This window comes from Oncorhynchus gorbuscha, linkage group LG03, assembly GCF_021184085.1.
Source record: "Oncorhynchus gorbuscha isolate QuinsamMale2020 ecotype Even-year linkage group LG03, OgorEven_v1.0, whole genome shotgun sequence".
In the NCBI taxonomy this organism is placed as follows: domain Eukaryota; kingdom Metazoa; phylum Chordata; class Actinopteri; order Salmoniformes; family Salmonidae; genus Oncorhynchus; species Oncorhynchus gorbuscha.
Window position 1 is genome coordinate 40,011,003 of NC_060175.1, and position 26,468 is coordinate 40,037,470.

General features: G+C 45.3%; 1 protein-coding gene across 8 annotated transcripts in view; it reads left to right on the forward strand.

Annotated features, from left to right (window-relative positions):
* Positions 1-26,468, forward strand: part of LOC124031369 (paired box protein Pax-7-like) — a 68,636-nt gene that overhangs the window by 32,599 nt on the left and 9,569 nt on the right. For all 8 annotated transcript variants that reach the window (XM_046342502.1, XM_046342503.1, XM_046342505.1 and 5 more), the window contains exons 6-7: positions 11,583-11,748; positions 12,342-12,535. In XM_046342502.1, the coding sequence (XP_046198458.1) occupies positions 11,583-11,748; positions 12,342-12,535 (360 nt within the window). The remainder of the gene's footprint in view (positions 1-11,582; positions 11,749-12,341; positions 12,536-26,468) is intronic.

The following is a 26,468-nucleotide window of genomic DNA, read 5'->3' on the forward strand; positions in this document are numbered from 1 at the left end:
TGACCCATATTTGACCTCCTCACCTCACCTGGGAGTTGTGTCTGTGAGTCCTCATCTGTTCTAAGAAGGCCTTGACAGGGGAGGCTCCATTGTTTTACACCCAAGACTCCACAGGACCTGCATGACAGCTTGTGTACCATGTGGTTTTATGTAACACTGAAGGAAAATACAGTAGAGTTATAGCAGCAGCTGTTCAGAAGGGAGGGAGGGAGAGAAAGAGAGGAGATGAGAAAGAGAGTGAGACAAAGAGAGGGAGAGAGAGAGGAAATGCATTCCTGATGGATTTCTCATTTCGGCCTTTGGCCAGCATCTCTCACTTCCAAGCCTGCCGCCGCTTGTAAAACCATGTGCATATAATGGAGGGTCCCTCATCCTCTCCAGGGACCTCATGCCCTGACAACAACATGAATCAATCAGATGCTAGTAAAAAAAGGGCAACCCTCTCTTCTTACCACAACCCCTCGCTCACTCCCCTTGAACCTCCCAAACTCTGAACCACCCCGCGCGCTAACTGTTCCTCACACTCCAAACATGCGGTTAGGGGTAACTGATTCCACACATGGCTTTGTCTGTCTCGCAAAGCCTCCAAACAGAAAGACGTCTAACTGGTTACTGCAGCACTCGGTGGAGGATGCTGAGAGATTTATCTCATGCATATTTTCTTGCACTATATTACATTTCAGAATGTTTCAAATATGCTTATGAGGCACAATTGAACGTGAGAAAGGAAGGTCTTTCAGTTATTGTTTGATGATTCTCTTTCTCTGAAGATTCTCCTCCATTACAGTGCAGAGCATGTCTCATGAAATACATCTGGAAAAGACATGCATGTCTAATATAATTTGAGTTATGACAGATGGGTTACAATGCTTCGTATTTGCAATGTCATTTGGCCAGATTTTTGAATTTAGACCCTGTAGAGTGGAGCTTTGTGAAGCTCATTGTGATTGGTCTCGAAGATGAAAAGACCCAGCAAACCTATGTAAGATTGGTTGAGCAGAGTGCCATGTAGGCTAGAGCAGGGGTTCCCAAATTGTTTTGTTTAGGGGACCACTTTAGCAATAGCAAATTTATTGTGGACACCCTCATAATATCAGAACACAACACCTACTTCAGAGTGTGATAAAAATATAGTTTTTGACTATGACTTCTGCAGTGCTTGGCTGCACCAATTCAGTCTCGGGCCCTGGGATTGTTTTTTTAAAAGCTCCCTTCTCTTTGCATCACAGTGAAAATGCTGCAGTTTTAAAGCTCATTTCCTGCAATTCTACACATTTTGCCATGGGACAGAGAGAAAATATTGCAGTTTTCAAACTTAAATGACAGTGGATTATGTCAACAACAAAAATGGGGGGGGGATACAATGATACTTTTCTGGGAATAATACTGTGGATACCAATATCCCGTGAGCCTCCCAGGCCCATGTGCTTCTAAGGGTCAAGAACATACATTTTGGATGAATAATATTACATTCTATTGTATCGCACCCACTAAACTTTTTTCATTGACCCCAAATTCAGTTAATCTGTTGTTTAATACACATAAAAATAGTAATAATTTCCATCTACCCCACTGGGAACCCTTGGGTTACAGAGCATAGACAGTCCTCTGTCTTGTCCATGTTCCAGGCACTTCACAACCATATTTGTAGGTCAATTACATTGACATATTAGAGAGAATCCCTTCAGGCATTTGCCTCTTTCGAGTATTTCTGGAAATTGATGGTAATTTGAAGTCTAAAAATGAAGGGAAAAAATGAACAGGGTTGAAAACTAAAGGGACACTTTTTCTCTCCTGCGAGATAATAGAGCTAAATGATGTCATGTGAAAACCTGAAGTATTTAAATCATGGACATAATTTGTTAATGCAGTTTCCCTCATCATCTAATTTTGAAACGCTTTGAAAGTATCCAAAGATCAAACCAAACGGAATTTTCTGAGAAGGTCACCCCAAGAAACTGACTCTAGTTAACCAAAGTAAATAATGACCATCGGTCTTCAATGTTGCTCAGCGGTTTGGCAAGGTAGTTGGGAGGAGGATTTTAGACGGACTATGGAGCCCATTGTAGCTTTGTTTCATTTTCAGGAGTCATGTGTGTTTTTTTCATTGGCTCTGCTAGAGCACTGCCCCATTGCATCTGAACACCAAAGACTTACCCTGCTCCTCATCAACCTGCTCTTACCCTGCTCCTCATCAACCTGCTCTTTCCCTGCTCCTCATCAACCTGCTCTTCTCCTGCTCCTCATCAACCTGCTCTTACCCTGCTCCTCATCAACCTGCTTTTCTCCTGCTCTTCATCAACCTGCTCTTACCCTGCTCCTCATCAACCTGCTCTTCTCCTGCTCCTCATCAACCTGCTCTTTCCCTGCTCCTCATCAACCTGCTCTTTCCCTCCTCATCAACCTGCTCTTTCCCTGCTCCTCATCAACCTGCTCTTTCCCTGCTCCTCATCAACCTGCTCTTACCTGCCCTGCTCCTCATCAACCTGCTCTTACCCTGCTCCTCATCAACCTGCTCTTACCCTGCTCCTCATCAACCTGCTCTTACCCTGCTCCTCATCAACCTGCTCTTACCCTGCTCCTCATCAACCTGCTCTTACCCTGCTCCTCATCAACCTGCTCTGCTCCTCATCAACCCTGCTCCTCATCAACCTGCTCTTACCCTGCTCCTCATCAACCTGCTCTTACCCTGCTCCTCATCAACCTGCTCTTACCCTGCTCCTCATCAACCTGCTCTTACCCTGCTCCTCATCAACCTGCTCTTCCCTGCTCCTCATCAACCTGCTCTTACCCTGCTCCTCATCAACCTACCCTGCTCCTCATCAACCCCTGCTCCTCATCAACCTGCTCTTACCCTGCTCCTCATCAACCTGCTCTTACCCTGCTCCTCATCAACCTGCTCTTACCCTGCTCCTCATCAACCTGCTCTTACCCTGCTCCTCATCAACCTGCTCTTCTCCTGCTCCTCATCAACCTGCTCTTACCCTGCTCCTCATCAACCTGCTCTTTCCCTGCTCCTCATCAACCTGCTCTTCTCCTGCTCCTCATCAACCTGCTCTTACCCTGCTCCTCATCAACCTGCTCTTACCCTGCTCCTCATCAACCTGCTCTTCTCCTGCTCTTACCCTGCTCCTCATCAACCTGCTCTTACCCTGCTCCTCATCAACCTGCTCTTACCCTGCTCCTCATCAACCTGCTCTTACCCTGCTCCTCATCAACCTGCTCTTACCCTGCTCCTCATCAACCTGCTCTTACCCTGCTCCTCATCAACCTGCTCTTACCCTGCTCCTCATCAACCTGCTCTTACCCTGCTCCTCATCAACCTGCTCTTACCCTGCTCCTCATCAACCTGCTCTTACCCTGCTCCTCATCAACCTGCTCTTACCCTGCTCCTCATCAACCTGCTCTTGCTCCTCATCAACCTGCTCCCTGCTCCTCATCAACCTGCTCTTACCCTGCTCCTCATCAACCTGCTCTTACCCTGCTCCTCATCAACCTGCTCTTTCCCTGCTCCTCATCAACCTGCTCTTACCCTGCTCCTCATCAACCTCCCTGCTCTCATCAACCTGCTCTTTACCCTGCTCCTCATCAACCTGCTCTTACCCTGCTCCTCATCAACCTGCTCTTACCCTGCTCCTCATCAACCTGCTCTTACCCTGCTCCTCATCAACCTGCTCTTACCCTGCTCCTCATCAACCTGCTCTTACCCTGCTCCTCATCAACCTGCTCTTACCCTGCTCCTCATCAACCTGCTCTTACCCTGCTCCTCATCAACCTGCTCTTACCCTGCTCCTCATCAACCTGCTCTTACCCTGCTCCTCATCAACCTGCTCTCCTCATACCCCTGCTCCTCATCAACCTGCTCTTACCCTGCTCCTCATCAACCTGCTCTTACCCTGCTCCTCATCAACCTGCTCTTACCCTGCTCCTCATCAACCTGCTCTTACCCTGCTCCTCATCAACCTGCTCTTTCCCTGCTCCTCATCAACCTGCTCTTTCCCTGCTCCTCATCAACCTGCTCTTTCCCTGCTCCTCATCAACCTGCTCTCCTCATCAACCTGCTGCTCCTCATCAACCTGCTCTTACCCTGCTCCTCATCAACCTGCTCTTACCCTCTCCTACCCTGCTCCTCATCAACCTGCTCTTACCCTGCTCCTCATCAACCTGCTCTTACCCTGCTCCTCATCAACCTGCCAAAGTCCTCAGACACATCCTCAATAAAACAACCACACTGACCACTGGAGACATGTTGATATAAGAACAACTTGGTGAAGCCTCTGCTCTAAAACTGCTCCAAATTCAATCAATACATTTAAAAAAAGCCAAAGGATGGATTTTGGTGTGTGAACTTGACAGTTTTAGTGTCAGTGCGTTTTGAAGATGTCAGCCAGCTGGTTTTCACATAGGTACCCAAATGGTCCCATCTCTGGGCAGGACTGAAGAACCTTTGGCCTGAGAGCTGACCTACTCCAGCACAGCTGCAATGACGCATCTTCCAGATGTCAACGAGTGGGGAGGCTGAGAGGGCAGTGCGCTGAGGGAGAAACCCAGCAGAAGGGCGGTGTTGTAAGGTCTTAAAGATTTGAGTAGTATTTGAGGTGGTGGTTACGGCTTACCCTGTTAGTTGTTTTTGATCTCTAGGTGATCATCTATAAAGCAGGGTGTGTGGTTTACACTGCAGTCAGTAAAAGTAACTATTATCTGTGAGGGTATATGGGCCCACTCCAAGCGGAGAGCTCTTGTGTGGAACGTGCTCAGGAGGACTCCTGGTTTAACGAGAAGTGACAAGTGTTTGGTTTACCAGTGACTCCACAGCCCAAACTCACTGCCCCATAAACTCAGCCAACCCAAACCCCCTCTCCTCCCTTCCTGCCTGCCATCTTGTGCCACACTATCTCATCCATCTTCATCAGGCCCACCACCACCTAAAACACATCTCCCAGCAGCTCCCAGCAGCCCTTTCCCAGCCCACTGTTTTATCACCCCAACTAACAAATTAGGGGATCTGATCCATATCTCACAGCCATTTGTTCCAGGCTACCTGTCCCTATAAATCTAGTGTCCCGTCCCTATAAATCTCGCTACCCGTCCCTATAAATCTAGCTACCCGTCCCTATAAATCTAGCTACCCGTCCCTATAAATCTAGGTACCCGTCCCTATAAATCTAGCTACCCGTCCCAATAAATCTTGCTACCCGTCCCTATAAATCTCACTACCCGTCCCTATAAATCTATCTACCCGCCCCTATAAATCTAGCTACCTGTCCCTATAAATCTAGCTACCCGTCCCTATAAATCTAGCTACCTGTCCCTATAAATCTAGCTACCCGTCCCTATAAATCTAGCTACCTGTCCCTATAAATCTAGGTACCCGTCCCTATAAATCGCACTACCCGTCCCTATAAATCTATCTACCCGCCCCTATAAATCTAGCTACCTGTCCCTATAAATCTAGCTACCCGTCCCTATAAATCTAGCTACCTGTCCCTATAAATCTAGGTACCCGTCCCTATAAATCTAGCTACCCGTCCCTATAAATCTAGGTACCCGTCCCTATAAATCTAGCTACCCGTCCCAATAAATCTTGCTACCCGTCCCTATAAATCTCACTACCCGTCCCTATAAATCTATCTACCCGCCCCTATAAATCTAGCTACCTGTCCCTATAAATCTAGCTACCCGTCCCTATAAATCTAGCTACCTGTCCCTATAAATCTAGTTACCTGTCCCTATAAATCTAGCGACCTGTCCCTATAAATCTAGCGACCTGTCCCTATAAATCTAGCTACCTGTCCCTATAAATCTAGCTACCTGTCTCCTGCTCTGAGCCCCACTCTCTGTGCTGCCATTCTGCATCTGAAATAAAACACTCATTCCTGACTGGACCAGGCAGTGGAGTCCTTCCAAAGACTATTAAGAAGAGAAAAGGGCATCACTTGTGTCTATCCTTCAGAAGTTTGGGCCAGGTGGAGGGGGGTTGCTGTTGAGCGAGGGAGGGTAGAGAACAGAGGGAGGGGGGCCAGACCCTGGGCCTTAGCGTTGTAAATCAGTGCTCCTCTCCTCCTCACACATGAAGTGAATTACATTCTCTTCTATTTAGGCTGAAGTGTTTACGAGGCCGACTCTACCTCTTCTGGGGAGACTCATCTGAGCGGTGGCGGCGCTGGCTGGCTCGCTTAGCGAATCTGTCACATAGATCCCCTTTCATTACCAATAAACATTCTGCATGTAGCTATTATAGTTAGAGGGATCTAATAAGGTATAAGCATAGCCTTTTATGAAGCGTAGAAATCAATTTGGGAAGACGTTTTTCTCTCTATCTGGAGTGTGCGCTAGGCTTCTGATGATAGCCGCGACACAGAGAGTAGAGGATCCGGCTCTGTTTGTCTCTGTGGTGCCCTGTCTCTGATCTCTGAGGCCTTTATGGAGAGGCTGAGGAGAGATCCCAGCACTACCTCATAGTGTCACAGAATAGATTATAGACTTTCTATTGAATGTCTTATTTTCATGTTGAACAACCAAATCTTGCGGAGTTCCATCTTGACCCATCTTGTCAATCCCCCAAAACTGAAAGGGACATATTGTCACACATTCATCAAAAACAGATATATTCGTATTATGTACTTTAGGTTAAACACACCGAGATGTATCATGAAATAGAGATTTACCAGGTAGTTTCTATGCTAGGTGGCAGGAGAGAATGGCATATTAGGATTCAGTAGCAGAGCCCACCCAACACAACAGGCATGTTCCCACCAGTCTGGCTTCATGTTGGTTCCATAAAGGAATGAATTGCGTTTATGTAGATTGTGGAGGAGAAATTGTTGCAATGCATCCGTGTGAATGTTGGAACAGTTTGTTATTATTAGAATTGAAATGACTTTCCTTCCGTCCCTGTGTATTCCTGATACTTATCGAGCTAATCCCACTCTCCTCTCAAATTCACCCTCACAGCCTCTCTAATTAGCATCGTGCCAGTCTGGCAGGCAGGCAGAGAGAGAAATAGCCAGAGCCAGTGAGGGTGGGTAGCGCCTGGTATAAAACCGATGAGCATTTCTATGTTGTTTTGCCTCTTTGCACTACTGTGGTCATTGTGTTTGTGGAGTGCACCGTTGAGAATACATGAGAAGAAGGGTTCATCCTTGTTTTTGTAGCGCATAGTTCACTTTGTGGAATGTGTACACGTGGCACCGTTGTCTTAAGAAATGTAGAATAGTTACAATAACTTTAAATAAAGACAATTAGATCCTATTTGAGACAAAGGGTTTGAGTGCAATGTAATGTCATGCATTGCAGTGTTGGGTTAGTGTTATCGTAGATCAGTGATAAGCGAATGGGATTCTCAGCTCTGTAGAGTCCATTGTGTTGTGTGAGTGAGTGAGGTCTAGAGAAATGGTGGAATACAGACCCAGGCCACCCTCTCAGATAAGAGATAACATCCCACTGGGCAAAGACACTCAATCAATTTATCATTTTCATTTAAATTTGGTTGAGTTGTCAACTAACATGAATTCAATGTGAAATCAACAAGAAAATGTACCATGTCATTGGATTTAGGTTGGGTGAACAAAATGCTAAAAGCCCTTTTTTTACCCAATTATTTTTCCACATTGATTATTTGTGTTGAAATGAATTGGAAACAATGTTGGTTAACCAGTTGTTTCCCCAGTGGGATTAAAGGATACACTGTATATGTGCCACTGCCAAATCAAAACTACATAAAAGCAACTGTTGTTAACACATATCTCTCCAGACCTTCACTTCACCAGACTCGGGGACATGTTTCCAGGACCTTCAACTTGCCTGACGTTCGTTCCAACCTTCATTTCCCCCAACCCCCCCCCCCCTACAGTCCCATGCCACCCCCCTCCATGTCTGAGCTCAGCTCAGCCCAGTAGCTCAAAGCGGGTCTCTTTTTGTCTCCCAGGCTCCACTAAGCTCTAGTCCTAAGAGATGTGGTTGTGCCCCAGGTTTTCTACCATCCCCCCACCCTCCAACTTCCCCCAGTATCTCTCAGGGATACTGAACATAGTCCATGTTAGTCCAAGTGTAGAGGAAGCCAGGCAACCAGCAAACCTCTTACACTGGCAAAACAGGACAGAGGTGGATGCTGTAGTAACAGACTTTGAGGTGAAATGGAGCAGGGATGAAGCTCTCTCTCTATAGTGGAAAGGAATTCAACCGGATTGGGGAGAGCAGAGGAGAATCTGTGGTCCAAGCTGACTTTGTGATCGGGTTCCAGAGTACAACTTCAAATCCTCCTCCTGTTTGTGTTGTGTGTCCATGTTTGTCTGTGTGTGTGTGTACTCGTGTGCGTGCATATGTGCGTGCACGCCTGTTGCTGTTGTAGATCCCTTGGCTGCTGGAGAAAACATTCCATCTCCTCTGAATCAGCAGTGACGCATTACCCCCTCTCGCCCAACAATACAGTATTGACCTGGTCACATTGGACCCAATGTTTGCCAGCGTTAACTCGATAGCGGTGCAGCCGTTGGCATTTTAGTTGACTTGAGTAGCTAGGCGTCGCAGCAGGCTCGTTCAAAGCCTCGGAGTAAATTCACTTAGACAGATGCGCTTCACAGACACCCCTCTCATTAAAGTGGATGGGTGACAATGGGGGCCGCAGGGCATGGGAGGCAGATGTTGAGACATCGCCATGCACCACTCTGAACATCCTATTATGTCATTATAGACTGACATGAGGAGAGGAGGGACATTCTATCAGAAAATGTTGTAAATTGTGTATCGGAGGATTTCATAACAGTGTTAAGAAAGACCAGAAATGTACAGTTTCATAATGTGTTTTGTGAGAGAGAAAGAGAGACAGAGAGATAGAGAGACAGAAAGAGAGACAGAGAGAGATAGAGACAGAGAGACAGAGAGACAGAGAGAAAGAGAGACAGAGAGAGAGAAAGAGAGACAGACAGAGAGAGAGAGACAGAGAGACAGAGAGAGAGAACGAGACAGAGAAAGAGAGACAGACAGAGAAAGAGAGAAAGAGAGACAGAGAGAGAGACAGAGAGAGAGACAGAGAGAAAGAGAGACAGAGAGAGAGAGAAAGAGAGACAGAGAGAAAGAGAGACAGAGAGAAAGAGAGACAGAGAGAGAGAGACAGAGAGACAGAGACAGAGAGAGACAGAGAGAGAGAGAGAGAACGAGAGACAGAGAGAGACACAGAGAGAGAGAGAGAGACCGAGAGACAGAGAGAGAGAGAGACAGAGAGAGAGAATGATAGACAGAGAAAGAGAGACAGAGAGAGAGATAGAGAGAGACAGAGAGACAGGCGAGAGAGAGAGAGAGCAGAGAGAGAGAGAGAGAGCAGAGAGAAAGAGAGAGAGAGAGCAGAGAGAGAGAGAGACAGAGCGAGAGAGAGAGAGAGAGAGAGAGAGAGAGAGAGAGAGAGAGAGAGAGAGAGAGAGAGAGAGAGAGAGAGAGAGAGAGAGAGAGACAGACAGACAGAGAGCAGAGAGCAGAGAGAGAGAGAGCAGAGAGAGAGAGAGAGAGAGAGAGAGAGAGAGAGACAGAGCGAGAGAGAGAGAGAGAGAGAGAGAGAGAGAGAGAGAGAGAGACAGACAGACAGACAGACAGAGAGACAGAGAGAAAGAGAGTGAGTGTTAAAGTGAAGTCAAAGGAAAAAGAAAAAGTGGTGTGTTTGTCACGATAGAACACCTCCTGCCTGTGGCTTGACTGACAAAAATAAGGAAGTGTAATGGAACATAAAAGAGGGGCGGGGTGTGGGGTGAGGTTCAGAGGTCAGAGGTGAGGTGGCACTGCAGTGCCGGGTGATTGGGCGTGTGTGGAAGGAAGGGGTGTGTCCCCATGGCAGGCAGCTGTTTGTCCAGCTCCAGCTCAGAACCAGCACCACGCTCCACTACATCCCAATAGCAGCCACATCAGTGAGGGCAGCAGGGAGCCCTGAGCCATCGCAGTTCTTTATTTGGTCTAGAAGAGTTTGTTTGTTGAATGGAAAGTGTGAGGAAATGATCTGCTTCCAGAAGAGGCTTCCTGTTGGTTGGGGTTAGAAGTTGAGCGACTTATTTCTCACGAGTGCTTGGACAGTGGGGTATTATTATCTCAGTCCCTTTTTATCATGAGATGCTCTTGACAAGGCAGACAATCAAAACTGAGATTTTTCTTTATGTGATTGAGATCTCTGTGTATGTGAATTTATGTGTAGCATTTGTTTGTGTTCAGGAGGAGAGGACTCAATAGCAGTGAGTCTGTCCCTGTGTTAGTCCCTTGGAAGTTAGGCTCTTTAAGAGCTGTTTAAAAGGGACGCCCTCTCTTTGTTCCCAGTGTTCTGACTGGCGTATGGGAGCCCTTTTGTCCCCTCCTTTCATCTGGCTTCACAATAGGCCAGGCCGTTTGAAACACAACAGTAGATGAACTGCGCTGACAGTGTATTAAACTCTGATGAATTGCCAGTGCGAGGCATAGATCAGTGTCCTTCAACCTTTAACCCACATTGGCCCCAGGCCTTGTCTTGGTTAAATGGAACAGGTTGCTGGCTGTATGGCTGCTCTTTTCAAAGGGCCTGATTATATTCATGTTTTGTTGAAGCAGAAGCCTTTTTAAAATGTGTAAATCACTGCAGTTAAAAAGGACTCTCTTTAGTCACTTCCATTCAGGGAGGTGACATTGTGCATTCGTAGCTGCATTTTGATATCATTCTACATTTTATTTAGCTACCAAGATGTAAACAATGTGTGGTTAGACTGTGAAAAATAATATGTATTCATGTTTTTTTAAATTACAGATAAACTGCGAAATCCATCCACTTAGTATAATATCATTGAAATATTTCACTAAGTGAGAGAGAGAGAGAGAGAGAGAGAGAGAGAGAGAGAGAGAGAGAGAGAGAGAGAGAGAGAGAGAGAGAGAGAGAGAGAGTATACATACTATTGACAAGAGAGTATGCACAACTGTGGTGGCATTCTTTATGGCCTCCAAGTGTCTAATAGGTTCACATACATACTTGAGATGTCTGATATGCAGCTTGTGGCCCCTACCTCTGACCCCTTGATGACTTCTTAGGGCAGACTGTTGACACAGATCACAGCTTCAGCCACTTAAGAAGAACAACAGGGCCAGACCACTGGACCTCCATGCAGGCTTTGGTTCCTCCAGGGACAAGCTAGCTCCACCACCACCATCTCTCACAGCAACAGGCAGATGAATGACAGGTGGTAGGACTACACACACAGTTAATCTGGAGCATTCTGGAATCATAGATCCATTTGATAATATATACATTGTGTTAACATATTCACCTATTCCTTTGCACAGAACATGAAGAGAAAATGATGGCTATTCTGGTATACACAACCTTGTGCTTGCTGAGAGTTAGAGGGTGCTTCACTCTTACAGACAGCTTACTCTTACAGACAGCTTTTTTCTCTCTCTCTCTCTCTCTCCCTCTCTCTCTTTCCCTGTCTCTCTCTCTGCTCTCTCTCTCTCTCTCTCTCTCTCTCTCTCTCTCTCTCTCTCTCTCTCTCTCTCTCTCTCTCTCTCTCTCTCTCTCTCTCTTCTCTCTGTTTGTAGTTTTTCCTCTTCGTCCTCCTCATCAGTTCTTTTCCCTCCAGGTGTGGTTCAGCAACAGAAGGGCCAGATGGCGCAAGCAGGCAGGAGCCAATCAGCTGGCCGCCTTCAACCACCTGTTACCTGGAGGCTTCCCGCCCACGGGGATGCCCAGCCTACCTACCTACCAGTTACCTGAGTCCTCATACCCCGGCACTACACTGTCACAGGGTAAGACACACACACATGCCCACACACACACACACACACACACACCGACACGCACACATACATGCGCACACACTCAGACACAAGCCTCCACATCTGCTTATCCCAGAGGCTCTGTTTAGGGCTCAAATATTTGTGTAAATGGATGTGTTTGATCTACTCTAGGTATCACTTGGGTTACAAATATCTATGCTATGTCTGCTACACGTTTAGAACATGTTAACAAAATGCTATATCATAAAACTGTTATGTGCTAAATATAGGATCTATAAATATAGGATCTACTAGCCTTTGTTACACAATGACAGGGAAACAGCCTAAGGCTTTAACAGAGTTTTAAATCAAATCAAGAGCAGGATATTTCTAAGCTACATACAGTCTAGAAAAGGGGACACATTATGTCTGAGCCGGCATAAGCCACTGCTAAAACATCATTTTATCTCCTTACTTTTAGTTTTTGATCTGAGTCTGGGGGTTTGAGACCATCAAGGTGCAATAAGTTGTTTACAAGACTGAGGTTTGAGAACAGTATATTTAGTTGTGGTTCTCTTGTCTCACTTCCTTTCCCATGCTCCGCTTCGTTGTTATTGGTTCAGATGGCAGCAGTACATTGCATCGGCCCCAACCCCTGCCTCCGTCCTCCATGCACCAGGGCGGGCTCTCTGACGGCAGCTCCCCCTACGGCCTCTCGTCCAATCGCCACAGCTTCTCCAGCTACTCAGACACCTTCATGAGCCAATCAGCTGCCAGCAACCACATGAACCCGGTCAGCAATGGCCTCTCCCCACAGGTCAGTTCAAGGCCAAGGGCACAAGTCTCCCCTATTGCCTCCCTGTCTCGCCTGTTTTGATATGGATGTGTACCGTAAGCTACATGAAGTTTCATTTTTACAAAAAATGCTTCTGATATAGACATCTGACCATTTTAATGATTCAATGACCCAAGGTTAAAATTGTGTATATAATTTGCTGAACCACCACTCAAATAGAAAAAGCAACTCAGTAATAGACTACTGTGTGTTGATCCATCGTCTTTTATTCTAGCTTCTAAAGCTCTGGGTTTTCATTGGCTCATTTAAATTGCTACAATTGTAAAACAATTGGATTTACATCAACAAATTAAAATTAATCTTGATAGAGGCACATCGGCTCCAAAACAGCGGTTTCCACTTTCCTGGGACATCAAAATCCGACTTCGAACATGAGAAACACATGTGAATGAAATAATTAGCTAAAGCTTAGAAATGAAGGCACTTAATCTTCTTCAAGGAATTGTTCAAAGTTTTTAGACCTTAGTATTATATGGTATTCCATTAATCTTGTACGACAGTCGTCTTCAGCTCTCAGTCTGGGCTGCGTGCAGCATCCGTCTGTAGAGGAAACGGCTGGCTACGGTAGGCTTGTAGAGGAGGGAGTGTGTCGGGCTCCCCTGCTCCCCTCCATGGCCTCCTAAACCCCCTGCCATGCTGCTTCACCTTCCCTCTCCTCTCGTCTCTGCCCGGCCCTCCACACAGTGAAAGTACAGTGGAGAATTAGAGTAATAGACGCGTCCCTGTCCAAATTGGAGTTTGAATTAATAGGCATTGGATTGCCTTCTCACCGAGCAATTCTCTTCTGTCATAGAAAATACAATTGCTTTGCCCCTGTGTCCACTTGTGTGTGTTAGCGTGTGTGTGTGTGTGTGTGTGTGTGTGTGTGTGTGTGTGTGTGTGTGTGTGTGTGTGTGTGTGTGTGTGTGTGTGTGTGTGTGTGTGTGTGTGTGTGTGTGTGTGTGTGTGTGTGTGTGTGTGTGTGTGTGTGTGTGTGTGTGATGTGTTTCTGTAAAGCTGGAGATTCCACATGTTATCTTCTTTGGGCACCTCATTAAAGAGCGTTTAAATGTGACTCTATGTAAGGGGTTGAGCCTTAAGTAGGTAGCACAGAATGTAAAATCATTTGTATTGAGGCAAATCATGTGTAAGGAGTTAATTATACACAATTACCCATCAATACTGGCCAGTCTTGCCCACCCTCACCAACAAGATGTGGTTAACAAGCAGAAAATACGATTTAAATGGTGTGTAAAGAGTTGAAAATGAATTTCATTACTGTATTTGTCCGCAATTTTCCCCTCATTCACACGTGTTTTATTGGGAGTTTTTTTCTTTCTTCAAATATTCTTGGTATTACCCCTCTTTCTTCGTGGAAGAAAGAATTAAGGATTTTGGTGACAAAAAATGAGATTTTCTCTCCTGCTGGAGCGTATGGAGGATAACATGGAGGCTCACAGGCTGTTTGATTGTTAATCGTGGCACAGGGGCTTTAAGTGCTAATGCTCTCACTGCAAACCTGCAGGAAACACCAGGAACGCTTTTTTCATGAATGGCTCTACAGTACTGAATATGGGCTGACGACACAGCAGCTCCCTCTCTCTCCCTCTCTTCCCAAGCATTCCATTATGTGTTTCGATAATACACACTTCCTGTTTAGCACTGGGGATTAGAACCTTGAATAACTGTAGAAAATAATTTTCAATATTCAATAATTATATTAAGTCGTTTAAAAAAAAACATATTTGTAAGCAGAAGGTGGTTTATTGTACTACATACTTGGGTTGTTAATAAGACTGGTATTTTACAGGTATGCTTTAAAACCAACACAGAGGTAGAATATTTAACCCCTCACAGTATATCCATGTGACATTCCTTTCACTCTCTCACTATGTGGTGATGGATGTTCTCTGACAGAGGATTCAGAGTTCACACTGCCTCAATGCTCACACACACACACACACACACACACACACACACACACACACACACACACACACACACACACACACACACACACACACACACACACACACACACACACACACACACACACACGCACACGCACACGCACACGCACACGCACACACACACACAACGCACACAACTCAGCTTGTCTGTAGTTAAACAGACGTCACCTTCAGTTCTCTCAAATGCATCTCATCTTGAATGTTGTTGTTGACGTTGATTTAGTTCTCTCCTGTATTCCTCCTTCTATGTCATGAAATAACAAACCAATACAAATATACTCACCATCATGATGGAAATGATAATGTTATATTATGGGGTTTCAGACAGCATCTGTCCAGAGGAGATATGTCTGTGTGTTGGTATATGTGAGCTATTGTATCTGGTGTCTGGTACTGATGGGCTACCCGTTACTGGTAAAGAGGACAACATTCTGTGATTCCCAGTAAATGGTCTGTGTTGGCCAACTACCAAGTCTGTAATGGAATCCTGCCGACAGGTGCACCCATCCCAATCCCGTAACGTTTTCCCATTACGGACGCTGGAAAAGCCATCCACACCGGCACAGGGGTTGTTGTCATGTGGGATATAAGTTTGGCTGGTTTGAGAGAGAGGCACTAGCTATGTCAGGGGTGGGGTGGGGGGTTAAGCTGTGGCAGAGAGCAGATTTGTTGTGTTGGTCCTGTTTCATTTGGTGTCACAGCAGGTGTTGGATAGAGGCCAGGAGTATGAGGTGGAGGCAGGGAACAGAAATATCAGCAGCGTCTGAAAACATTAGTATTGCTTTTTTGATGGAGGGAATTGTGTGTCATTCACCTGGAACTCTCTTGCTTTGAAGACCTGAGAGGATTTTCATTCACAACAAGTATTTCCCAAACTTTTAATTTGTCAAACATATTTTGGAAGTCTTCACAACATACTCACAATGACATACAAACTATAAGTGGCACGCCTGCTCCCCACTACCCCTCCACCAGGCTACCCGTCATTATACTCACCTGGTAACATCATTACGCGCAGCTGCGCTCATTGGACTCACCTGGACTCCCTCACTGTGTTGATTACCCCTGTGTATATGTCTGCTCCTCTGTGTTGTTCCCTGTAAGTAGTATTGTTTGTCGTGTCGTCTTTATGTCCAGACGCAGTTCCTGTTCCGTTGCATGTCCGTCTGTCTTAAATGGATCACTCCCTGTACCTGCTTCTCGTCTCCTGTGCTGGGCGTTACAATAAGTTGTTACTATATAAACAAGTATGCCATGCTGTGGCCAAAGCTTCAGTTACGATTCCTTTTACAGTACCTTAATAAGCAGAAAGTAATTGGTTAAATAATGAAGGCGTGACTGAAGAACTCATTGACAACCACTTAGCTCTACGCATTCCCTGGTCCTTAAAGGCATAAAGGCCGTCTTGCCTACTACTTACTAAAACGACATAGTGTGTACTAATAGTACTACAGACTATTTAGAAAAACGTACGCACTAAGCGACACATTACTCATCCTCGCTGAGAAGTGCATTCCCCGCCTTTCGTTCATTTGTGTAGATCTTGTCCCCTATTCTGATTATCAGCTGTTGTCAGACTCACATGGTCGTGAAAAGAGGATTCTCTTCCTCAATAGTGTGCAGCAAAATTGTACTAAATGAAAAGCTGAAATGAGTACGGCATCCTGGAAATTAAGGCATACTCAGGTTTCAAACTTTCACATACTGTAAAACTTTACATTTTGGTAAACCTTAAAGCCTACAATTTAGAACGCAAGTATTTTCATTCGGACACGGCCAATAACTTACAGCAAAATAAATACAATTTCACGTTTGTTCTAATGAAATGTAGCCTTGAATTTGTTCTATTTGTTCCAGGTTCCAACTGTCTATCTGTTATCCATTTTAAGCAAAGGTATTTTATTTACAAAGCCTACTGTACCTGGTTATGGCATGGTGAACCAGCACTGTAAAATGAACTGTAACCATAGCTTAGGTGGTCTACATCTTCTCCAGAAACAATATCAGGTCATAGGAAACTCCATATAAGCCTTTGAAGCACTAGCTGTTCTTGGGAGATGTGTTCGTTGGCAGCCGTTTGGGCTGAATTCCTCTTTATTACATGACAGGGACACCTGCTGGGAGAGTAGAGAAAACAATTGCTCCTCATGAGGCTTCAACACTACCAATAGTTTGTGTTCTAACATTCTTCTAAAGGAAGAATCCCTCTGTAACGAAGTACAAACACTGCAAACCCCAGGGATGTTGAAGTTGAGGATAACATACAGCGGGACACGATGCGTTGTATCTCTCCGAGCTAAATAACATACAGGAAAATACTGTCAGTTGATCACCCACACACAGGGTGTAGTGGGCGGTTGATCATACTACAACTGAAAAACGTGTCTATACCTGCCAGTTATTACTGTCAAATAAATGAGTAATCAACATATTTGACCCTTTGGATCAAACCTGGAACGGATCAAACAGGTCCACAAGAGGACTGATTAGGTCAAAGGGAACAGATGCAGTATGTACATAGTAAGGCTACCAATCCTTATGGATTCAGCACCAATTCTTTTCAATGTGTTTATATATTTTCCCAAATGGCAAAAAGTATAACTATAAAATATTCCACAAATTTAAAGGGCTATGTGTGTTAGGATTAGACCATGGTAGTTAGTTAGTGTTCCATTTTACCCTGTAAGTGTTCCGTTAGTGTTCCGTTTTACCCTGTGTGTGTGTGTGTGTGGGCGCACACACGCACACACACACACACACACACACACACACACACACACACACACACACACACACACACACACACACACACACACACACACACACACACACACACACACACACACACACACACACACACACACACACACACACACACACACACACACACACACACACACACACACACACACACACACACACACACACACACACACACACACACAGGGGATCAGAGGCAGGCAGAGCGGCTCTCACCCCTGCCTCCCTTTGATCTGTGTCCCCAGGCCTGCCTGGCTGCCTGCTTTGCACCACACCATGCACGCTGACACCACGCATGCTGACACCATGCTTGCTGACACCACGCACGCTGACACCACGCACGCTGACACCACGCACGCTGACACCATGCACGCTGACACCATGCCTGCTGACACCACGCACGCTGACACCACGCACGCTGACACCACGCATGCTGACACACCACGCTGACACCATGCACGCTGACACCACGCTCGCTGACACCATGCACGCTGACACCACGCTACGCTGACACCACGCACGCTGACACCACGCACGCTGACACCACGCACGCTGACACCACGCACGCTGACACCACGCACGCTGACACCATGCACGCTGACACAACGCACGCTGACACAACGCACGCTGACACCACGCTACGCTCGCAACGCTAGCGACTTCCCCAACTGTCTAACAGAGATAAGCCAGGGGAGACTCCAAACTGCCACTGCTTCTCTTCTCTTCCATTAGCGAGCACTCTGACGCTTCTTTAAAAATGGGATGAATTCTATTTAACACGCCAACATTAGTCGTTGCCAAAAGGAGGGAGAGAGAGAGAGATAGAGGGAAAATGGAGGGAACAATCTAGAGGCTCTGACTCCATTCCTCCCCCCTCTCTGACTTCTAACAAGACATTCTGCACCTGAATACCAATGAGAGAGGGAGACTCATGTAGTCCCCCACATTATTAAAAGTTGGGCATTAAGCCTCTCACCAGGCACCATGTCAGCTGGCAAGCTCCACTGACAAGAAATCAAAGGGGATGAGTACATAGCCTGCATTCATAGCTCAGCCTCTCGCAGAGCAAGAGGGGGAATACATAGACGTTAATTAGAACTTCCATTAAAACAAATACTGTTTCAATTTGGCAAGTATAAAAAAAGATATAAGAGGCTTAAAAAAAAAGAGACCTGCTGTTGGCAGCTACCAAGAGAATCATGGGTAAATCATTTCCACTGGCTATATGTTTTAGCATATATTATTAGGGCTTGCTGCTTGTTTAACACGTCTGAACTCAGAGGAAAGGATTGCTGGTATCACAAATATACAAGTACAAACATTGGCGATATGGGGCTTTGTCTGTGTTTAGCTACGTATCAGATGGAATGGGGGTTTAGGTGCTTTTAGCGTGGGTATTTTATATGACGCAGGGGTCAAATGTTTTTCCCAAACAGGCTTGTACTCTCTAAACCAGTTAATGGGTCCTCTATCTGTGGTTGGTTCCATGCCTGCATTCTCTATACCTCAACCTCTAACCCCCCTAGAGCAGCTAAGTGAAACCAATACGCTCTTTGCTTCTCGTTTCAAAGAAATATCTTTGGATGTGGTTTCATTTATTTATTATCTACCAACCTTTCCCCTTCTCTTTTTTTGACAACTCTTGCCAAAACTACGTCTACTCCCTCTCTCTCCCTCTCCCTCTCCCTCTTTCTCTTTCTTTCTCTCTCTCTCTGTCTCTCTCTCTCTCTCTCTCTCTCTCTCTCTCTCTCTCTCTCTCTCTCTCTCTCTCTCTCTCTCTCTCTCTCTCTCTCTCTCTCTCTCTCTCTCTCTCTCTCTGTCTCTCTCTCTCTCTCCGTCGCCTCTCACTCTCCCCCTGGAGAGGCAGATGAAAGGCTTTGGCGGATAATAAAAATGCTATTTAAATGCAAGGGTGTTGTGTGCTGGTAAGAGATATTTCCTGCAGAGAGTGAGCGGTTGCATCCTGATAAATAGTCAATATAAGGGAATGTGATTTACATTTATCTTGCGGAGACCGCCAATATACATTTCAGCAAGTTCTAGAAGTAGGAAATGACAAAAATTCATATGAGATGGAGAATGGTATTGCCTTTATTTAAGTGTAGGCACATCGATTTTATCTTGAATACCAATTACACACCGGTGTGGAACATACTGAAGAAGTTTTATTCCATACATTTGTGGCATTATTTCCTCTTGTCTATTTCATAATATTATAACCAAGTGTTACTATTATTATTATGAATATTCACCGTCTCTCACCTTCCACTTGTTGGAGTGGGAAGTGTTAATGCTGAGGCAGGTGAAGTGAAGTCTGGTGTATGAGGCATGCACACTGTTGTGACCTCTGTGGGAGGGGTCAGGGGGTGGCAGGGTCGCAGCAGGGCCGGGCTGCAGTCAACCTGCCTAGCTAGCCGTCTGGACGCTGGGGATGTTGTCTGGCTGCATGTGTTTCCTGTTAGTTCCAGATGCCTCTCTGACAGGTGCATGGACGTGATTAATACTCTGTCTCTGGCCATATCTCTCTCTCTCTCTCTCTCTCTCTCTCTCTCTCTCTCTCTCTCTCTCTCTCTCTCTCTCTCTCTCTCTCTCTCTCTCTCTCTTCTCTCTCTCTCTCCCTCCCTCCTTCTCGTAGGCCAGTTAAATTACAATATGCGAGGTGGTTTGGTCCCCAGCTGGTTGTCTGGTGTAGCAGCCCGTTCCTCTCAGTATCCAGCTGAGAGCTATTTCACTATTTATTTACATGTAATTATGACTATGAGGTGCAGATATTAACACTGTCAAGAACAATTTGACCTGACATTTTTCACTAGGCCTGGCTCCTGCTGGTTTTAGCAAACAACCCCCCCCGTGCTCCCCGATCCGCCTCGCTTTCCTCTCCGAGCTGCTCCCTCACACACACAGCCCTGCCTCACTGAAACCTCTCTGCTGGAATCAGAAAATCTGCCGTTTAATTTGGCAGAGGCGGCGGTGCGAGGTGAGTTGCAGTGTGTGTGTGTGTGTGCGTGCGTGCGTGTCTGTGATTTTGTATTGGAGTGGGTTGCTCTTGTTCCTGGTGGCTGAATCCATCCCATAGTAACTCAAGCATATCACTAGCAGAGAATAGAGGATTGCTCGCCACACGTTCTCCAATTGCAGCCCAATAGACGTAACCTCTGGTTAGTGAGGGGCCCTGCATGCACAGTGGGCCGTTTAGGAGGGAGGGAGTCCTTTCTCTGGCTAGTAGCAGGCAGCTGTGCTCCATTGAACACCAGGATAGAGAAGAAGCGCGGGGGCGGGGAATGATTCAGAGAAGAAAATGTATTTAATCCAATCTATTACAAAGCTATTATTCTCCAAATACATTTGATGAAATATTGCTTGCTACATCCATTTGCTGACCAAAATATAAGCTTGCTTTACTCCAATGTTTGTAAACAAGGTAAATGTAAACAAACACCATATAGCCCCAAAACATGGTTACAATTATACATTTGATATCATAGATGGTCAGCAACTATAGCTCTTTCTATGCATTTGAGAGCGGTTACATTTCTCCAGCCCCATCCCTGAGCTTTTTTGCAAAACAGGGGGTGGGGAGCATGCTTTGTAATGGTTTCAATTAAGGATTCTAGATTTAATATCTTGTGGAATTTCGTTTGATATTCTGTTTGCTTAAGTCTCCAGTTTAGCTGTTTGATAAAATGGTGCAGCTCGGCGTTTGTGGGGAGAATTGTTAGAGAGCGGAGTAGAGAGTCTGGGGGACACTGTGGCTAATGTTGTGAGAAGTGACAGCTTGTTCCAATGCCCACTAATCATCCTCATCTGTGCCCGGCATGTCAATGCCCAGATTCTGTCAGTGCCAATCAGGCACTTAATTGAACACAATTAGCACCCCCCTTCCCTGCCATACACCCCACACTCTTCAAATACCTATTTCTCTCTCTCCCTCCACTCTCTCTACTCCCCATCCTCCCCCTCTCTCCCTCCACTCTCTCTTCTCCCCATCCTCCCCCTCTCTCCCTCCACTCTCTCTACTCCCCATCCTCGCCCTCTCTCCCTCCTGTCTCTCTACTCCCCATCCTCCCCCTCTCTTCCTCCTGTCTCTGTCTCCTTGGCGGCGGAAGACACTTTTCACTTTTGATTAACGTGCCGCGGCCAATTAACGCGCTGACACGCAGGCCAGGGCCCGTCATCTGCTGTCTGCCACCAACGCTGCCGTCTGCGTCCTGGCCCCACACTGCTCCCACCACCTCCACCATGACCAAAACGCTTTAATTCAATTTATGCAATCTCTGTTATTTTTAAATAGCCATTTTGTCTGCTCAGATGAGGGGCCTTTACTGCCCGCTGGGCTGCCCATGTGAGAAGGAGGGACGAGGGGGAGGGAGGGCTGGACTTGGGGTTGCACTGCTATTGACTCTTTAGAAAAAAATACTTGATCTTTAAGTACTTTATTCTCTTTCCTAGTTGTTTTCCAAATGAAGGAATTTATGCTGTTTATTTGATTTGTAAGTTTGACTTCATTTTGTTCATCGCAAAATTATTTCACCCTGCATTCTTGAATTGATCAGTAAAATAAGGTTTCAATTAGATTTGGAGTAATATGGGATTCAAAGTCTTTTTTGGACCAGTTCTCAGAAATCATTTAAAAATATTCGATATTTGATATGGAATATTCCTAATCATTTTAGTCGTTGCACAAGTTTGAATGATTTTCTATTTCCATGTATTTGGTTCCTCAATCATCCAACACAAACCACACAGTATACTCAATTTACTTGCCTTATAGGTCAGTGAATTCAACCAAACATTTAATCTCTGTAATCACACCCACAGGACTGGCCTTGAAAAATCGACCCAAATCTGGTGTCATCATCATCCCTGATCTTAAGTCATTCCCAGCTGAGGCGTGTATCAGCCAGGCAGATCTGCCAAGGTGTGAGATGTTATTCTGTGCCCCTCGGGATAACTTCCAGACATTTGGAGTGCTTATTTTCTCCTCTCTGCCCCGGTGACCTCTGTCGAACTTAAAGGTACATCTTGGGGGCATTCGATTTGGGCAGAACAGGAGCTATCGGTGACAGGGGAGCTAATCCAGTCTTGCGCAGATTAAGAGCAGAGTTTGTGGAGTGGGGTGTGTTGGCGCGGGTGCTGGCGCCGGGAATGGAACACAGGGCTGTCCTATCAGCTCTCCAGGCAGGCTGGCCCTCAGGCCAACTTTAGTCCTAGAGGAGTCTTTGTACTTACCAAATCCTCTCTCTCACACTCTCTCTTTCTGTCTCTTCTCTCTCCTCTTTCCCCTCGTTTTATACCTCTTTCCCTCTTATACTGTATCACTATTTCTTTCAGATGAAAAAACTTTGTCTGTGAAATATTTGAGTGAAAATGAAAAAAAATGTACAGGTATAGTGAACATTTTCATCTGTCTGTGGGTAGTGCAGGTCACTGGATAAACAGGTGCATTCTGACCTGATCAAATGCAATGACATGTTTATTGTCACATGCTGTAGAATAACAGTAACATGCTTACTTACAGGCCCTTCCCAGCAATGCAGAATCCAATCAAATAAATCATCATAATAATGGAAAAAATATCAAATAACAATAGAAAAAATATATACAGTGGGGCAAAAAAGTATTTAGTCAGCCACCAATTGTGCAAGTTCTCCCACTTAAAAAGATGAGAGAGGCCTGTAATTTTCATCATTGGTACGCTTCAACTATGTATGACAAGACAAAATGAGAAAGAAAATACAGAAAATCACATTGTAGGATTTTTAATGAATTTATTTGCAAATTATGGTGGAAAATAAGTATTTGGTCACCTACAAACAAGCAAGATTTCTGGCTCTCACAGACCTGTAACTTCTTCTTTAAGAGGCTCCTCTGTCCTCCCCTCGTTACCTGTATTAATGGCACCTGTTTGAAGTTGTTATCAGTATAAAAGACACCTGTCCACAACCTCAAACAGTCACACTCCAAACTCCACTATGGCCAAGATCAAAGAGCTGTCAAAGGACACCAGAAACAAAATTGTAGACCTGCACCAGGCTGGGAAGACTGCATCTGCAATAGGTAAGCAGCTTGGTTTGAAGAAATCAACTGTGGGAGCAATTATTAGGAAATGGAAGACATACAAGACAACTGATAATCTCCCTCGATCTGGGGCTCCACGCAAGATCTCACCCCGTGGGGCCAAAATTATCACAAGAACGGTGAGCAAAAATCCCAGAACCACACGGGGGGACCTAGTGAATGACCTGCAGAGAGCTGGGACCAAAGTAACAAAGCCTACCAACAGTAACACACTACGCCACCAGGGACTCAAATCCTGCAGTGCCAGACGTGTCCCCCTGCTTAAGCCAGTACATGTCCAGGCCAGTCTGAAGTTTGCTAGAGAGCATTTGGATGATCCAGAAGAAGGTTGGGAGAATGTCATATGGTCAGATGAAACCAAAATATAACTTTTTGGTAAAAACTCAACTCGTTGTGTTTGGATGACAAAGAATGCTGAGTTGCATCCAAAGAACACCATACCTACTGTGAAGCATGGGGGTGGAAACATCATGCTTTGGGGCTGTTTTTCTGCAAAGGGACCAGGACGACTGATCCATGTAAAGGAAAGAATGAATGGGGCCATGTATCGTGAGATTTTGAGTGAAAACCTCCTTCCATCAGCAAGGGCATTGAAGATGAAACGTGGCTGGGTCTTTCAGCATGACAATGATCCCAAACACACCGCCCGGGCAACAAAGGAGTGGCTTCGTAAGAAGCATTTGAAGGTCCTGGAGTGGGTTAGCCAGTCTCCAGATCTCAACCCCATAGAAAATCTTTGGAGGGAGTTGAAAGTCCGTGTTGTCCAGCAACAGCCCCAAAACATCACTGCTCGAGAGGAGATCTGCATGGAGGAATGGGCCAAAATACCAGCAACAGTGTGTGAAAACCTTGTGAAGACTTACAGAAAACATTTGACCTCTGTCATTGCCAACAAAGGGTATATAACAAAGTATTGAGATAAACTTTTGTTATTGACCAAATACTTATTTTCCACCATAATTCGCAAATAACTTCATTAAAAATTCTACAAGGCCTCTCTCATCTTTCTAAGTGGGAGAACTTGCACAATTGGTGGCTGACTAAATACTGTTGCTGGTATTTTGGCCCATTCCTCCAGAGAATCTTGTTTCTCATGGTCTGAGAGTCCTTTAGATGCCTTTTGGCAAACTCCAAGCAGGCTGTCATGCACCTTTTACTGAGGAGTGGCTTCCGTCTGGCCACTCTACCATACTGGCCTGATTGGTGGATTGCTGTAGAGATGGTTGTCTTTCTGGAAGGTTCTCCTATCTCCACAGAGGAACTCTAGAGCTCTGTCAGAGTGAACATTGGGTTCTTGGTTACCTCCGTGACCAATGCCTTCTCCCCCAATTGCTCAGTTTGGCCGGGCAGCCAGCTCTAGGAAGAGTCTTGGTGGTTCCAAACTACTTCCATTTAAGAATTATGGAGGCCACTGTGTTCTTGGGGACTTTCAATGCTGCAGACATTTTCTGATATCGTTCCTCAGATCTATGCCTCAACACAGTCTCGGAGCTCGACAGACAACCTTCGATCTCATGGCTTGGTTTTTGGTCTGACGTGCACTGTCAACTGTGGGACCTTATATAGAAAGGTGTGCCTTTTCAAATCATGTCCAATCAATTGAATTTACCACAGGTGGACTCCAGTCAAATTTTAGAAACATCTCAAGGATGATCAATGGAAACAGGATGCAACGGAGCTCAATTTCGAGTCTCATTGCAAGGGGTCTGAATACATAAGTAAATAAGGTATATATGGTTTTTTAATGTTTTATACATTAGAAAACATTTCTAAAAACCTGTTTCGCTTTGTCATTATGGGGTATTCTGTGTAGATTGATATTGTTTTTAATGTTCAATCAATTTTAGAATAAGGCTGAAACGTAACAAAATGTAGAAAAAGTCAAGGGGTCTGAATACTTTCCGATCACTATAGGTTGGGGTAAAGTAATTATGCAACAGGATAGATAATAGACAGTAGCAGCAGCATATGTGATGAGTGTGTATGTGTGTGTGTGGCGTATGTGTGTACGTGTAATATGTGAGTGAGTGAGTGTGTATGTGTTGGCGTGTCAGTGTAAGTATGTGTGAGTGTGTGGGTAGAGTCCAGTGTGTGTGTATGTGTTGGCGTGTCAGTGTAAGTATGTGTGAGTGTGTGGGGAGAGTCCAGTGTGTGTGTATGTGTTGGCGTGTCAGTGTAAATATGTTTGAGTGTGTGGGGAGAGTCCAGGGTGTGTGTATGTGTTGGCGTGTCAGTGTAAATATGTGTGAGTGTGTGGGGAGAGTCCAGTGTGTGTGTATAGAGTCAAAAATATTTAATGCAAAAAGGATCGATGCAGATATTCCGGGTAGTTTTGATTAACTGTTCAGCAGTCTTATGGCTTGAGGTAGAAGCTGTTCAGGAGCCATTTGGTCCCAGACTTAGCACTCCGGTACCGTTTGCCGTGCGGTAGCAGAGAGAACAGTCTATGACTTGGGTGGCTGGAATCTTTTAACAATTTTAGGGCCTTACTCTGACACCACCTGGTATAGAGGTCCTGGGAGATGGCAGGGAGTTCAACCCCATTGATGTACTGGGCCGTACACACCATCCTCTGTACCGCCCTGCGGTTGGATGCTGAGTAGTTGCCGTACCAGACTGTGATTTAGCCAGTCAAGATGCTCTCAATGGTGCAGCTCTAGAACTTTTTAAGGATCTTGAGGGCCCATGGCAAATCTTTTCAGCCTCCTTAGGGGGAAGCGGTGTTGTCGTGCCCTCTTCACGACTGTGTTGGTGTGTTTGGACATTGAGGTCCTTAGCAAAGTGGACACCAAGGAACTTGAAGCTCTCTGTGGTCAATCAAGGGTTAAGGTGGGCATAGCACATTACGTGACTGTAAAGATATAATGTAAATATTGTTTAGGGATATTACATTGGGTGCTTCATAAGTAGTGATAATGAAGGGTATTAAATAACATTCTGACGGATGGCATCTCTTTGAAACTGTGCTATGAATATGTCACTGTGGGGAATTTAGTGAGTATTGTATGTAAGAAAATTATGACATTTTTCCCTCTTTTGTTGTAGCCTAAAGAAATATTGCCTTTCGCTTTTTCTGTCAGTCAACTTCCTCACAGCAAGTCAAATTT